The sequence below is a fragment of the Procambarus clarkii genome, chromosome 5 (genome assembly GCF_040958095.1).
Source record: "Procambarus clarkii isolate CNS0578487 chromosome 5, FALCON_Pclarkii_2.0, whole genome shotgun sequence".
Lineage (NCBI taxonomy): Eukaryota > Metazoa > Arthropoda > Malacostraca > Decapoda > Cambaridae > Procambarus > Procambarus clarkii.
In genome coordinates this window covers 26,144,444-26,158,290 of record NC_091154.1, presented here as the reverse complement: position 1 = coordinate 26,158,290, position 13,847 = coordinate 26,144,444, and the positions used below count along the sequence as shown (strand labels likewise).

The 13,847-nt window shown below is 42.9% G+C and overlaps 1 protein-coding gene across 3 annotated transcripts in view; it reads left to right on the top strand.

Annotated features, from left to right (window-relative positions):
• The window catches only part of LOC123762582 (uncharacterized), a 39,174-nt gene extending 26,105 nt beyond the window's left edge, over positions 1-13,069 (top strand). For 2 of the 3 annotated variants that reach the window (XM_045749168.2, XM_069299961.1), the window contains exons 2-5: positions 88-294; positions 1,049-1,244; positions 6,804-7,099; positions 9,721-13,069. In XM_045749168.2, coding sequence (XP_045605124.1) covers positions 88-294; positions 1,049-1,244; positions 6,804-7,099; positions 9,721-10,067 — 1,046 coding nt within the window. In that variant the 3' untranslated portion in view covers positions 10,068-13,069. The remainder of the gene's footprint in view (positions 1-87; positions 295-1,048; positions 1,245-6,803; positions 7,100-9,720) is intronic. The other variant, XM_045749177.2, reaches the window with a different exon arrangement.
• The last annotated feature ends 778 nt before the right edge of the window (positions 13,070-13,847 follow it).

Below are 13,847 nucleotides of genomic sequence, written 5' to 3'. Positions count from 1 at the left end.
GTGGGTGTGGAAGTCGCAGTCATGTGATATAAGATAATATTAATAAAAAAACACGTATTGATCAGGATTTTTTTTGGTGTTCCGCAGGCAGCCGCGACATGTACAGCCCGGCGCGGCCGCTGGTGCTCCAGCCACAGTCCGCCGTCGTCTCGGCCGCAAGCGGAGGCGCGACGCCCATGGAAGGTATACGGTACCCGCCCCCGACCGCAGCCGCAGCCGCCGCCGCCGCCCGCCACTACGACCTGGCCCAACACGTCCTCTCCCAACACACAGCGGCCATGGCCAAGCTCCTAGGTAAGTCAGCCGTCCGCCACCTCACCCACAACATTACGCGGTCGCTCGGTATAAGAATTTTGTTTCCAAACGAAATCCGAAATCCATTTACAAACGAAATTTCGTGATGGAAGTTGAGCATCCGTCGTCTTGGTTGTGATGGGTTCACTTCCCTCGCTGGTCTCAAGCTCTTAATGCTTGCTACTTTTTATAGTTCCCAAAACTTTATCAAATTTCTGTTTAAATAATAAGCAATAGTGTGTTGTATATATGGTTTATCAATATTGTCCAATACCAGACCTTAGCAAAATAAAAAAAAATGAATTAATATTAGGAATTATTAAACTATATTTTTAGTATACTGATTTTTGGTTCTACTCAGTATCTAAATAATTAAATTAATTTTGCCCATTCAATAAACACTTTAAATATAACACCTAGTTATGTACACACACAGATCTATACGTGTTACGGTCACGTCTTCAGTCTAGTGTAGAGGTTTCGCAAAACAATTTTTTTTTCATATATACAGTAAAATAATTTATTGAGTTCCTCTTCTCGGTGTATACACACGTTAAGAGTTTACTTTAGTCCTGGACTAAAGTTTAATTGTCTGTTGGTCAGTAAACAACTCTGGTGACCTTGTTGACCTTGGTGAGCCTCCTGAGGATTGGTTGGTCAGGCTCATCCTGAAGTCCAACATAGGATCATGAAATGATGATTCCATGTTGGGTTTGAGGCCCAACATGAAATCATTTTTTGTTGTCTGTTGCAGGAACAATTCGGCCTCCTGGCATGATCGGGGGCTCGAAGCCGAAGGTGGCGACGCCGCAGGTGGTGAACAAGATCGAGCAGTACAAGAGGGAGAACCCCACCATCTTCGCCTGGGAGATCAGGGAGAAGCTCATCTCCGAGAGCGTCTGTACCAACTCCACCGCCCCCTCCGTGTCCTCCATCAACAGGATCCTCAGGTGCGTGGCCTCCCTCCTCCGTGTCCTCCCTCTTTCTTGGCTTCACTCATACATGTCCTCCCTCCCTCCCTCCCTCCCTCTTCGTTCTCCCCCACGTCCTTCCTCCACTATTGCATCACTTATCCCTATCCCTCTTTCACCGTGCCCATCCTTCTCAATATCCTACCTCCGTGGCTTTCCTTAGGGCCTTTCATCCTCCGTCGCATCCCTTCTCCGTGACCTCCATCCTCTATGGCTTGCCTTAGTGTCTTCACCTCCGCACCCTCCCTTGTCCGTGTCCTTCATCCTGTGAGGCTTCCAACAACAGACTCCTCAGGTACGTGTACTGTATCCTGTACACTTCACCCTCCCCGTGTGCTCTCTCTCCTCCGTGTCCTCTCTCCTCCGTGCCTTCCATCGACAGGATCTTTAGGTACTTGTTCTCTGGGCAGCATACTACGTGTCAGCCTAGACCCAATCCTCATCCTATATATATATATATATTTTTTTTTTTTTTTGAGATATATACAAGAGTTGTTACATTCTTGTACAGCCACTAATACGCGTAGCGTTTCGGACAAGTCCCTGGAATACGATCCCCGCCGCGAAGAATAGTTTTTGCATCCAAGTACACATCTTACTGTTGAGTTAAACAGAGGCTACAGTTAAGGATTTGCGCCCAGTAAATCCTCCCCGGCCAGGATACGAACCCATGACAAAGCGCTCGCGGAACGCCAGGCGAGTGTCTTACCACTACACCACGGAGACTGATAACTGATTTGCGTAACTGCGTCCACGTCTTCTGTGTGTCCACGTCTTCTGTGTGTCTTGGCAACCCTGTGTGTCGTGCTGTAGCAATCCTGTGTGTGTCGTGTAAGTGTCAGGTGATCCACGTCCCGGTCACATAAATTGCTGACGACATATTGTGGATAAATCATTTCGTTCACCTGGACAATATGAACTTCGAACCTCAGACCACATAGACAGTGGCTTCCGTCAGCGGGTCGAGACTCCACTTTTCTAGGTGAATGAACTGTTATTATCCAATATAAGGTGGTTAGAAATTATTGTGACTAGAATGTTGTTCACATAGGCCTATATGTAATAGCAGAATAACCCCACCATATGCTCCCAAACAACAGAATTATTCACTCTCCTCACCAGGAGAATAAGAAAGCTCAGGATTGCCAGAAAGATTTTGACACAGTACCACATGTGCACAAGCACCACAAGAGACTAGTGCACAAGCTGGAGATGCAGGCGGGAGTGAAAGGGAAGGTACTCCATTGGATAAAGGAGTACCTAAGCAACAGAAGACAGCATTTCACTGTGCGGGGTGAGGCCTCTTGAGTGGCGAGGTGTCACCAGTGGAGTCCTACAGGGATCAGTTCGTGGACCTATACTGTTCCTGATATATGTAAATGATCTCCCAGAGAGAATAGATTCGTTCCTCTCATTATTTGCTAATGATACAAAAATTATGAGGAGGATTAAGACAGAGGAAGAGAGTACGAGGCTAAAAGATGACCTAGAAAAACTGAATGAATTGTCCAACAAATGGCTACAAAAGTTCAACCCAAGCAAATGTAAGGTAATGAAACTGGGCGGAGGAAACAGGAGGGCAGCAACAGGATACCGAATGGAAGATGAAGTTCTTCATGAAACGGACAGAGAGAAAGATCTAGGAGTTGATATCACGCCAAACCTGTCTCCTGAAGCCCCACATCCAAAGAATAACATCAGCGGCGTATGCAAAGCTGACTAACATCAGGACTGCCTTTACGAACCTGTGTAAGGAATCCTTCAGAACCTTGCATACCACATATGTAAGACCAGTTCTGGAGTATGCGGCCCCAGCATGAAGCCCGTACCTTGTCAAGCACAAGACGAAGCTGGAAAATTTTCAGAGGTATACCACTAGGCTAGTCCCAGAACTAAGAGGCATGAGTTACGAGGAAAGGCTGCGGGAAATGCACTTCACTTCGCTGGAGGACAGGAAAGCTCGGGGTAACATAATCACTACCTATAAAATTCTGAAAGGAATTGACAGGGGTAGATAAAGATAAACTGTTTAACACGGATGGTACGCGAACAAGGGGACACAGGTGGAAACTGAGTACCCAAATGAACCACAGGGACGTTAGAAATAACTTTTTCAGTGTCAGAGTAGTTAACAGGTGGAATGCATTAGGCAGTGATGTGGTGGAGGCTGACTCCATACACAGTTTTAAATGTAGGTATGATAGAGCCCCGTAGGCTCAGGAATCTGTCCACCAGTTGATTGACAGTTGAGAGAAGGGACCAAAGAGCCAGAGCTCAACCCCGCAAGTACAGTTAGGTGAGTACACACGCACACACACGCACGCACACACACACACACACACACACACACACACACACACACACACACACACACACACATATACACACACGATATGGAGTCCATATCCAGTCAAGGATAAGACTAAACTGGAAAAGGTTCAAAGGTTTGCCACCAAACTAGTACCCGAGCTGAGAGGTATGCGCTACGAGGAGAGACTACGGGAATTAAACCTCACTTCGCTGGAAGACAGAAGAGTTAGGGAGGGCATGATCACCATATTCAAGATTCTCAAGGGAAATGATAGGGTAGATAAAGACAGTCTATTTAACACAAGGGACACACGCACTAGGGGACACAGGTGGAAACTGAGTGCCCAAATGAGCCACAGAAGATATCAGAAAGAAATTATTTAGTGTCAGAGTGGTTGACAAATGGAATGCATTAGGGAGTGATGTGGTGGAGGCTGACTCCATACACAGTTTCAAGTGTAGATATGATAGAGCCCAATAGGCTCAGGAACCTGTATACCTGTTGATTGACGGTTGAGAGGCGGGACCAAAGAGCCAGAGCTCAACCCTCGCAAGCACAACTAGGTGAGTACACACACACGCACAGCGGCTGCCTTCCCTCTTGATGGCGAGAATTATAAAGTAGAGGTGCGAGGTGTTGTCTTGTGTGTGTGGTGAGGCGAGCCTCCAGCCCTCCCATCTCCTCCCATCATTTTCTTATATTTTTCATACAAGCCTCTTCGTATGCGTATTATGTTCTCTGCTACGTGACTAGTATGCTCAAATGCAGATCTTTATATATAAATAAATAAATTATATATTTATTTATTATTTATTATTATATATATAAATATATATTATTATATAAACATAAATATTTATTATATATACATAAATTTTATATATATATATATATATATATATATATATATATATATATATATATATATATATATATATATATATATATATATATATATATATATATATATATATATATATATATATTCACTACGAAAATGAAACGAGAATTCCACAAATTATTAAGTAGTATTCTTACTTACCAATTATTAAGTAATCTACGTTATATAATTCTGGACTTCCATTACTATTATCTAAATCACTACTTTTTATAAATGATGAGCCAATAATATTTCTCGCAGTAACTGATTTACACTCCCCAATTTTGCATGAATTAGTCCAGCCAATTAAATGGTTACAATCTCTTAAGTGAACAAATAATGCACTGGACTCCTTGATCTGTACTTATACTATATTTAGGTTTTTTTTTATTCTCTGGTCAAGATGCTCACCTGTTTGACCAACATAAAACTTATTACAATTTTTACATGAAATTTGACACACACATCCATTGAAACTACCTAGGGGGGGGGGGGGGAGGGGATTTTTAATGAGTGATTTTTATGATATCAAGATTTCTAAAAGCTACAGTGATATAAATTTGTTTAGTAATTTAGGAGTGTCACTGAAATTATCATGAAATGGCAGAATTATTGTATACTTGATATTGGGTTTTCCTCCTTTTTCTATGTAAAGGAAGCGTTACGAGCAATTTATCTGGCTTTATCAATACATGACAGTGTATTTTATATTGAAATCAAAACTGTTAGAACCTGTTATAACTATTAATAACAGCATCCAGAGGATTCTTTCTCAATTTTATATGTGTATCAGAATCACTTAAAAAAAAACTTCATTTTTTTCTGCATAAAATGAATCTGATACACATATAAGATCGACATAGAATCCTTTGGTTGCTGTTAATAGAAGTTAAAAAAATGAAAAATTTGTTGAATTTGGGCTGGATGGTTGAGCGACGGTCTCGCTTCATGCAGGTCGGCGTTCAATTCCCGCCCGTCCAAGGGGTTGGGCACCATTCCTTCCCTCCCCGTCCCATCCCAAAATCTTTATCCTGACCCCTTCCCAGCGCTATAAAGTTGTAATGGCTTGGCGCTTTCCCCCTGATAGTTCCCTTCCCTTCCCATTAAGTAAACATATTCATGACAGTAATCAATATTTGTAATTCATATATAAAAAAATAATGATTTACTTTAAAAATTATGCAATAAGAAAGACCTTTGTAATTATGAAATGGTTAGCTTTGATGTAACTTCTTTAATAACTGAAGCTCCAGTTGATGACTTACTAAATACTTATCTGATGAACTGTTAAAATATCATTTGTTTTCCCCCTTCCAATTTCTACGTTAATAGAATTTGTAAAACTGTGTTATTAGCTCTAAATTTGTTTTTAATAATGAATTCTATTGTTAGGATTTTGGAATGGCTATTTGTTACCCTCTTTCTCCTGTTTTAATCATCTCACCCTCATCTCACTTCTATTAATCGACACTAGCTTATGGATCTTTGTCAAGTCAGCTGTAGTTGCTTATATATTCCCAAACTCTTACGTCCTCTGCTGCTATTACATTTTCGAAGACTTAGTTTACAAGTCTTGTAAACTAAGTCTTTGAAAATGTAATAAGCATTACGAAACGCATTCAGGCGTCAGACCAGGAATAAAGAATGAATTTTGGAGAGTTACTTTATCAATTACCCTCGACAGTGAAGAAGAACGTAAGAAATATTGAAAAGATTGGTGTTAGAATAATTAATCTTATCCTTTCGGTCATATTCAACAACACATATATATATATATATATATATATATATATATATATATATATATATATATATATATATATATATATATATATATATATATAATGTCGTCTATATATATATATTAAAATAAATACCTAGAAACATTTTTTTGTATATTTTCTCCCACAAACGATGTCGTATATTTTTAGTGCTAACCAGCAAATATGTGTTATCATCTGTCCTCTATGGGCCGGGTGAGAGATCTGATAGACAAACATATTGTGTAGTGAGTTTTGAGCACTCAACCACTGGTGATTGTAGTGCATATACAATGCTGGTGATGTATGTGTCATGTTCACTGATGAACACATTGCCAGTCATGAATGCTATGTGCGTCCAGGCACACTTTAGTTTGTGTCACGTGTACAGAATCTCCTGCAGCTCACACTTGATCAGTCTCGCCTTCTCTCACACCAATAGTTCCTTTCAATCCCTCTGTCCAAGAGGCGAAGTGTAGTCAAGAGAGAAAGAGCGGGAAGCCAGTACGACTGTATAATACTACTTCCGTCCGCCTGTAACTATGGATATCGTCCACTGACCTCGAGTCTCTCTCTCTCTCCCTCAGGAACCGAGCAGCAGAGCGAGCGGCTGCAGACTTCGCTCGGGCAGCTGGCTACGGCCTCTACAATCCCTACGCCGCGGCAGGAGCCATGCCCTGGTCCAATCCCGCTGCAGCCGCCGCCGCCGCTGCTGCAGCTGCGTCTTCACCCATCTGGGGCGGCGCCGGGGTGCCGCATGCGGCCCTCCCTGCAGCTTATACCTCGTCAGCGGCAGCGCATGCCGCTCTGGGACTCCACCCCGTCCACGCTGAGAAACTGAACCTGTCGTTGACGGCGCACCATCACCACGACCACAGACCAGGTAGGTTCCTGCTGCCCGTCTGTCCTCCTCCACGTGTCTCCTCCTTCGTCCTGGTGTATGGTAAAAGCGTTCCTATTAAAGTGCAGGGTCCTCCATTACTGGTGTGTTGCAGGTGTGTGTAGCCTTGGAAATAATGGTGTCTCCAGTAGGTAGTTGTGTACCACTAGGTGTTGGTGATCTTGCTCTGTACCGCTGTATTTGTTGATTAGCTCTGATCTGTAATTCTGTAGTTGTTGATGACTTCCTGTATACCTCTGTATTTGAAGATTGTTCTGTGTACCTCTGTAAGCGTTGATGACTCACGTGTGTGTCACTATAGATGACGAGTCACGTGTACTCACCTAATTGTGCTTGCGGGGGTTGAGCTCTGGCTCTTTGGTCCCGCCTCTCAACCGTCAATCAACAGGTGTACAGGTTCCTGAGCCTATTGAGCTCTATCATATCTACACTTGAAACTGTGTATGGAGTCAGCCTCCACCACATCACTTCCTAATGCATTCCATTTGTCAACCACTCTGACACTAAAAAATGTTCTTTCTAATATCTCTGTGGCTCATTTGGGCACTCAGTTTCGACCTGTGTCCCCTAGTGCGTGTGCCCTTGTGTTAAATAGACTGTCTTTATCTACCCTGTCAATTCCCCCGTGTGCGTGTGTGCCACTTTTTGGTTGATGACGTTGTATGTCAGTCATGTTGTTGATGTCTCATCTTGGAATTCCTACAGCTCGTCCAGTTTCCCATCCTGCTTAATGATTGGGGATTTCTCTTCTGTCTGACCCCTGTGGCTGTCTGTTTCTCATATTTATGGTTATATGACAGTGTCAGACCACGGGGGAAGAATTGGAGCAGGAATTTCCTTAAGTACTGTCGTATATTAATACATCTTCAGAAGGAATTCTGAAGATTGTCACATTTTTCATCACGAGTTAATTTTCGTGATTTTCACGCATTATGGTTATATATTGAGTTGGGTTGGATCAGCCTAAATACATAACTATTATCGTGACACAGGAGGATACAGTAACTGTATAGTAATCTCCGTCGATACATATGTTTCATCATGTAGCCCTGCAGTGGTTTTGGTCTGGGTTAATATGTATCGTATAATGGTCTTGATGAATTGTCCTGTAGTTTTGTAATGAGTGTAGTTGCAGCTAATTGTGTAATGTGATTGTGTTCATGGGGTCGTTTAATAGTTCATCCTATAGTCCTGAAGAGCTTCAGTCCGTCATCATAAAGGCCAATTGCTCGTTAATCCAGCCGCCTAGTTCACTGTTTATGAATGAGAAACAGTTTACACACGACTCACAATTGATGATGTTCGATTACTTCTCGAACAGTGCTTCGCCGACGACCACTGTTCGAACCACGACGCTGTAAATGCTTCACCCACGAACTTCAAATACAAATAATCGCCAACAGAACCTAATGTAACTTAGTGTAACTTTCGACTAATTTTGCATAGAAAATTAATATAATATTAACTTATGAGAACAAACCAATGTTGAATACACAATATGTTAAGACGATGAATGCGTCTGGGAGAGAGCAACCCGTCCTCAGACCAAGTCCATTCCATCCAGCAGTCGACCCCAAGAACGCATTCATCAGTTATAACATGATGTTTATTCAGAATAGGAATATTCTCAAATATAAATTAATATTGTTATATATTAGTATATTGTGCATATTTAGGCACTGGTTAGGTTAGGTGTTTAAGTTCTGTTGGCGATTATTTGTATTTGTAGTACGTGGGTGAAGCATTTACAGCGTTGTGGTTCGAACTAAAGTCGTCAGTGAAGCACTTGTTCCGGAAGTGTTCGAACGGCCTCTGTTGTGATTCGTGTGTAAACCGTTTTTTATTCATAAACAGGGAGTTTGGCGGGTGTATGGAATCACCTTTGACCTTTGTTTATGAGGACGGGCTGGAGAGGGAGCTGCCGCTTTAACGAGCCTGATCCGAGGACGAGTCGAGAGGTTACGGTCTCATTTAATGATTCACTCTGTAGTCCTGTAGAGGTTATGGCCTCAGTTGTGAAGCACTCTAGTCGTTCAGCGAGCATTAATTTGTCAAATTATTCAAAATGAAATTCAAAACAGTTTTAGATATATTTTTGTTTAATATTTATTTGCTTGCTATGTTGATAATATTGTGGTATATTAATCATTTTAGATGACTGTTAGTGACTGGTGCTTGACTGTCACTGTTAGTGACTGGTGCTTGACTATCACTGTTAGTGACTGGTGCTTGACTGTCACTGTTAGTGACTGGTGCTTGACTGTCACTGTCAGTGACTGGTGATTGACTGTCACTGTCAGTGACTGGTGCTTGACTGTCACTGTCAGTGGCTGGTGCTTGACTGTCACTGTCAGTGGCTGGTGATTGACTGTCACTGTCAGTGGCTGGTGATTGACTGTCACTGTCAGTGGCTGGTGCTTGACTGTCACTGTCAGTGACTGGTGCTTGACTGTCACTGTCAGTGGCTGGTGATTGACTGTCACTGTCAGTGACTGGTGCTTGACTGTCACTGTCAGTGACTGGTGCTTGACTGTCACTGTCAGTACCTATAACGATTGACCCATTTTCTCCAGTCTTAAGAATGCTTCTCTCCTTGTGTTCAGAAGACGTGGATTGTGGGGAATCCCGCGGCGAGGGTTCCAGCAGTGACTGTGGGGAGGACAGACCGCCCACAGCCTCGTCAGGACCGCCCACGCCCGCCTCGCCTACCTCCTCCACGCCCACACCCACCAGTAAAAGCAAGATTAGCTTTAGCGTTGAGTCCCGCCTTCTCGCTTCTCCGCCTCCCACCTCCTCTCACGGTCACACTATCTCCAGCCCCGCCCACCCCACGCCCACTAACCCCGCCCACGGCACGCCCGCGCACGAAGTGGGGCCACTGGTAGCGCGGGCGGTTCCAGGGTGGCGCTACCCGCGCTACCATCCCTGGCTTCACAACCTAACCCGGTAGAAGCACAGACGATTCACCCGTCTTCGATTCAGCTACATTCAAGCTGCGACCATCCTCGCCCCAGTGTCTTCTTGATGCTCTCTACGACCATCCTCGCCCCACTGTCTTCTTGATGCTCTCTACGACCATCCTCGCCGCAGTGTCTTCTTGATGCTCTCTACGACCATCCTCGCCCCAGTGTCTGCTTGATGCTCTCTACGACCATCCTCGCCCCACTGTCTTCTTGATGCTCTCTACGACCATCCTCGCCCCAGTGTCTTCTTGATGCTCTCTACGACCATCCTCGCCCCAGTGTCTGCTTGATGCTCTCTACGACCATCCTCGCCCCACTGTCTTCTTGATGCTCTCTACGACCATCCTCGCCCCACTGTCTTCTTGATGCTCTCTACGACCATCCAGACTCAGATGCCTTACATCAGTGTTCCGCCCATCTTCACGCAGCACTGCGTCATCACGTCACCCATCTTCACCCCAGAGGCTTCCCTTCCTTACGCAGCCTCGCCCACCATCTCGGCAGCAGGTATTATAATGACCCTCGACCGCCTCCTTCACTTCGCCACAAGAGCCACGGTCGGGACACCGTTGCAGACGCCGCCGCCGTCGCCTCGTTACGGCGCCCCCGGAGGAGGCATCATTATGACAATCATTCCGACGACTTCGAACGCAGCGCCAGCTTGGTCAGCGTGTGAGCCACTGGCGCCCTCAGCCGCCGCAAAGCAAAACAAATCTTACAACTGCTATGTACTTATACTTGCAAGAGTTGCAGCCACATGGACAATTATACTGTCTAAACAAATCCTACATCACAAACACCATGTAAACAAAGGCCGCATGTGGTAAACACATCATTAAACAACATTTGCAATTGTTGATGTCGCAACAGTTGCAGTAATGTTGCATATATTCACATACACAACTTGAATATACATAATTTATAAAATAAATTTTGTATATGTGCAAACAAATTAATTGGGTTTGTGCCATTCCCTGGTCGTTTATGTTGAGATAATTGACTGGAAATTTGCAAACCATCTGTTCCTAGATAGTTGCAAAACTTTATATACAGTCGTTGTTGTTGTTAAAGATTCGCTACCTGGAACAAAAGGCTCCAAGTAGCACGGGCTATGGTGAGCCCGTAGTGGACTTATATGTATACATTCGCATTGTAGTTTCAATACAACTTCCAGTCAATTACCTAGAAATATACGACAGGAGTGTACGACACACAACCAACTTGTCAGTTTACAAGTTAAATATAAACAAGTTTAGGTATTCAAGTTATGTTTATATGTTTTAAAAGTTTTCCGTGTTTGCTGTGGCGAACATTCTGAATCCGCGACGGTAACAGTTATTGACTCGTCCGGCTCAGCAGGGATGAAGTCGCCCGGAAAATAAGTTCATTCTCCCAAACCGTGTTCGGTGAGGACTGTACACAACGGCTGTGAAGCTGTATACAACGGCTGTGAAGCTGTATACAACGGCTGTGAAACTGAATACAACGGCTGTGAAGCTGAATACAACGGCTGTGAAGCTGTATGCAACGGTTGTGAAGCTGAATACAACGGCTGTGAAGCTGAATACGACGGCTGTGAAGCTGAATACAACGGCTGTGAAGCTGTATACAATTGCTGTGAAGCTGAATACAACAGCTGTGAAGCTGTATACAATTGCTGTGAAGCTGTATGCAACGGTTGTGAAGCTGTATACAACGGGTGTGAAGCTGAATACAACGGCTGTGAAGCTGTATACAACGACTGTGAAGCTGTATACAACGGATGTGAAGCTGTATACAGCGGGTGTGAAGCTGAATACAACGGCTGTGAAGCTGAATACAACGGCTGTGAAGCTGAATACAACGGCTGTGAAGCTGAATACAACGGCTGTGAAGCTGAATACAACGGCTGTGAAGCTGAATACAACGGCTGTGATCTGTATTTCACGGTTGGAAAACTACATGCCATGGTTATAAAACTTATAATCCTGTGCTTGTAAAAACTCTATACCCCTGGTTGTGAAGCTCTGTATCATAGTTGTAAACTTCTATACAACAGGTTCTGAAGCTGTATGGCACGGTTGTGAAGCTGTATACCACGGTTGTGAAGCTGTATACCACGGTTGTGAAGCTGTATACCACGGTTGTGAAGCTGTATACCACCGTTTCGAATCTGTATACCACGGTTTCGAAGCTGTATACCACGGTTTCGAAGCTGTATAGCACGGTTTCGAAGCTGTATACCACGGTTGTGAAGCTGTATACCACGGTTGTGAGATCGGTAACTCTGGTTGCTAGGCTACGAGAGAGCTCTGGGTGCTGTGTTAACCACTCTTGGCGAGGATATCCTAATTTATCGCTCATTCTTAATCATCATTTATCATCGTTATCATTTATCATAAATATATACGAGTAAACTTTCCGGTATGTTCGAAAATACTGAAGAATTATGAACGGCATCGTAAGAAGCAATTCTAGTTCTATATAAGACTGTTTAGGTCTTTGCGATGAAAGAAAAATAAAAGGTATGGAAATATAATTGAACAAACAAATTTTTTTTTTATTTTTTGACGCACTGTTTGAAACAAATACAAAGAAAACTTTGTTTTTTTACTGATTTTTATCCATTTATGGATAGAGAGTTTGTGAAGGTAATGTTGTAGCTTGGTGAAAAATACATCTAGCAGCTTTGGAAACTGACGTTGAATTTGGTACTGTAGACGTTTTAGAAACCTCTTGGAAGGGAGAGAGAGAGAGAGAGACTTTTCTTGAATGTTCAGCTCCCTCTCGCTGACCTCTACTTCAAGTCACTAGTGCATAAGCTGTACCGTTTACGTGTTACATTGATGTATCTCTTTTTTTTTTTGTACCATTCACGACGCTGCAGTATGCTCTAAGTTTTGTAAATATAGAGAAAACTTTGTAAAGTAATACTTGTAAATAATACGTGTGCCAATCATGCCCTTATTGTACACACACTTTATTGAAAATATACTGTATAAAAAGTGTTTTTTGTGGTGTTTAGTATCCTTCCTTAATGTTAAAAATCTAATGGACCACAAGAATGTACAGGCGATGAGTCACAATAACGTGGCTAAAGTATGTTGACCAGACCACACACTAGAAGGTGAAGGGACGACGACGTTTCGGTCCGTCCTGGACCATTCTCAAGTCAATTGAGCAATCGACTTGAGAATGGTCCAGGACGGACCGAAACGTCGTCGTCCTTTCACCTTCTAGTGTGTGGTCTGGTCAACACAATAATGTATCTATCACTGACGAATTCTTAAACAGTACAACAAATCTCGAATGAATGATGAATAACTTATGGAATAAAACATTGTGACTCACGCTGCCACCACTTGTAAACATTTTGACTTACGAATGAGTTTTACCTCTGCCACCATTTGTAAAAATTTTGACTGACGAGTCAAACATTTTACAATTTTGCAAACCATTTGAAAAACAGAAATAAAAAGGATTATTGGAAATCGGAGATTCGGTAAGCTAATCTTAAATTTTGAATTTTAAAAAGGGGAATTAATGAGAATTTAGAAACTGGAAATGAAAACGAGAACATGGAAATGCGAAATGGAAAAAACTGGGGATAAAAAATAAGGCCAAGAAATGAAGAATGTCAATGTTGGAAATGAGGAGAGGAACACAAATGAACGTTAGTAATGGGTGAACGACAGGCAGAAATGAAGGTTCAAGCAAAATAAATGAAATTAAATGCAATACGCGAAATTAAACATCTCAGGGCACTCACTATAAGGTTAGGATAGCAC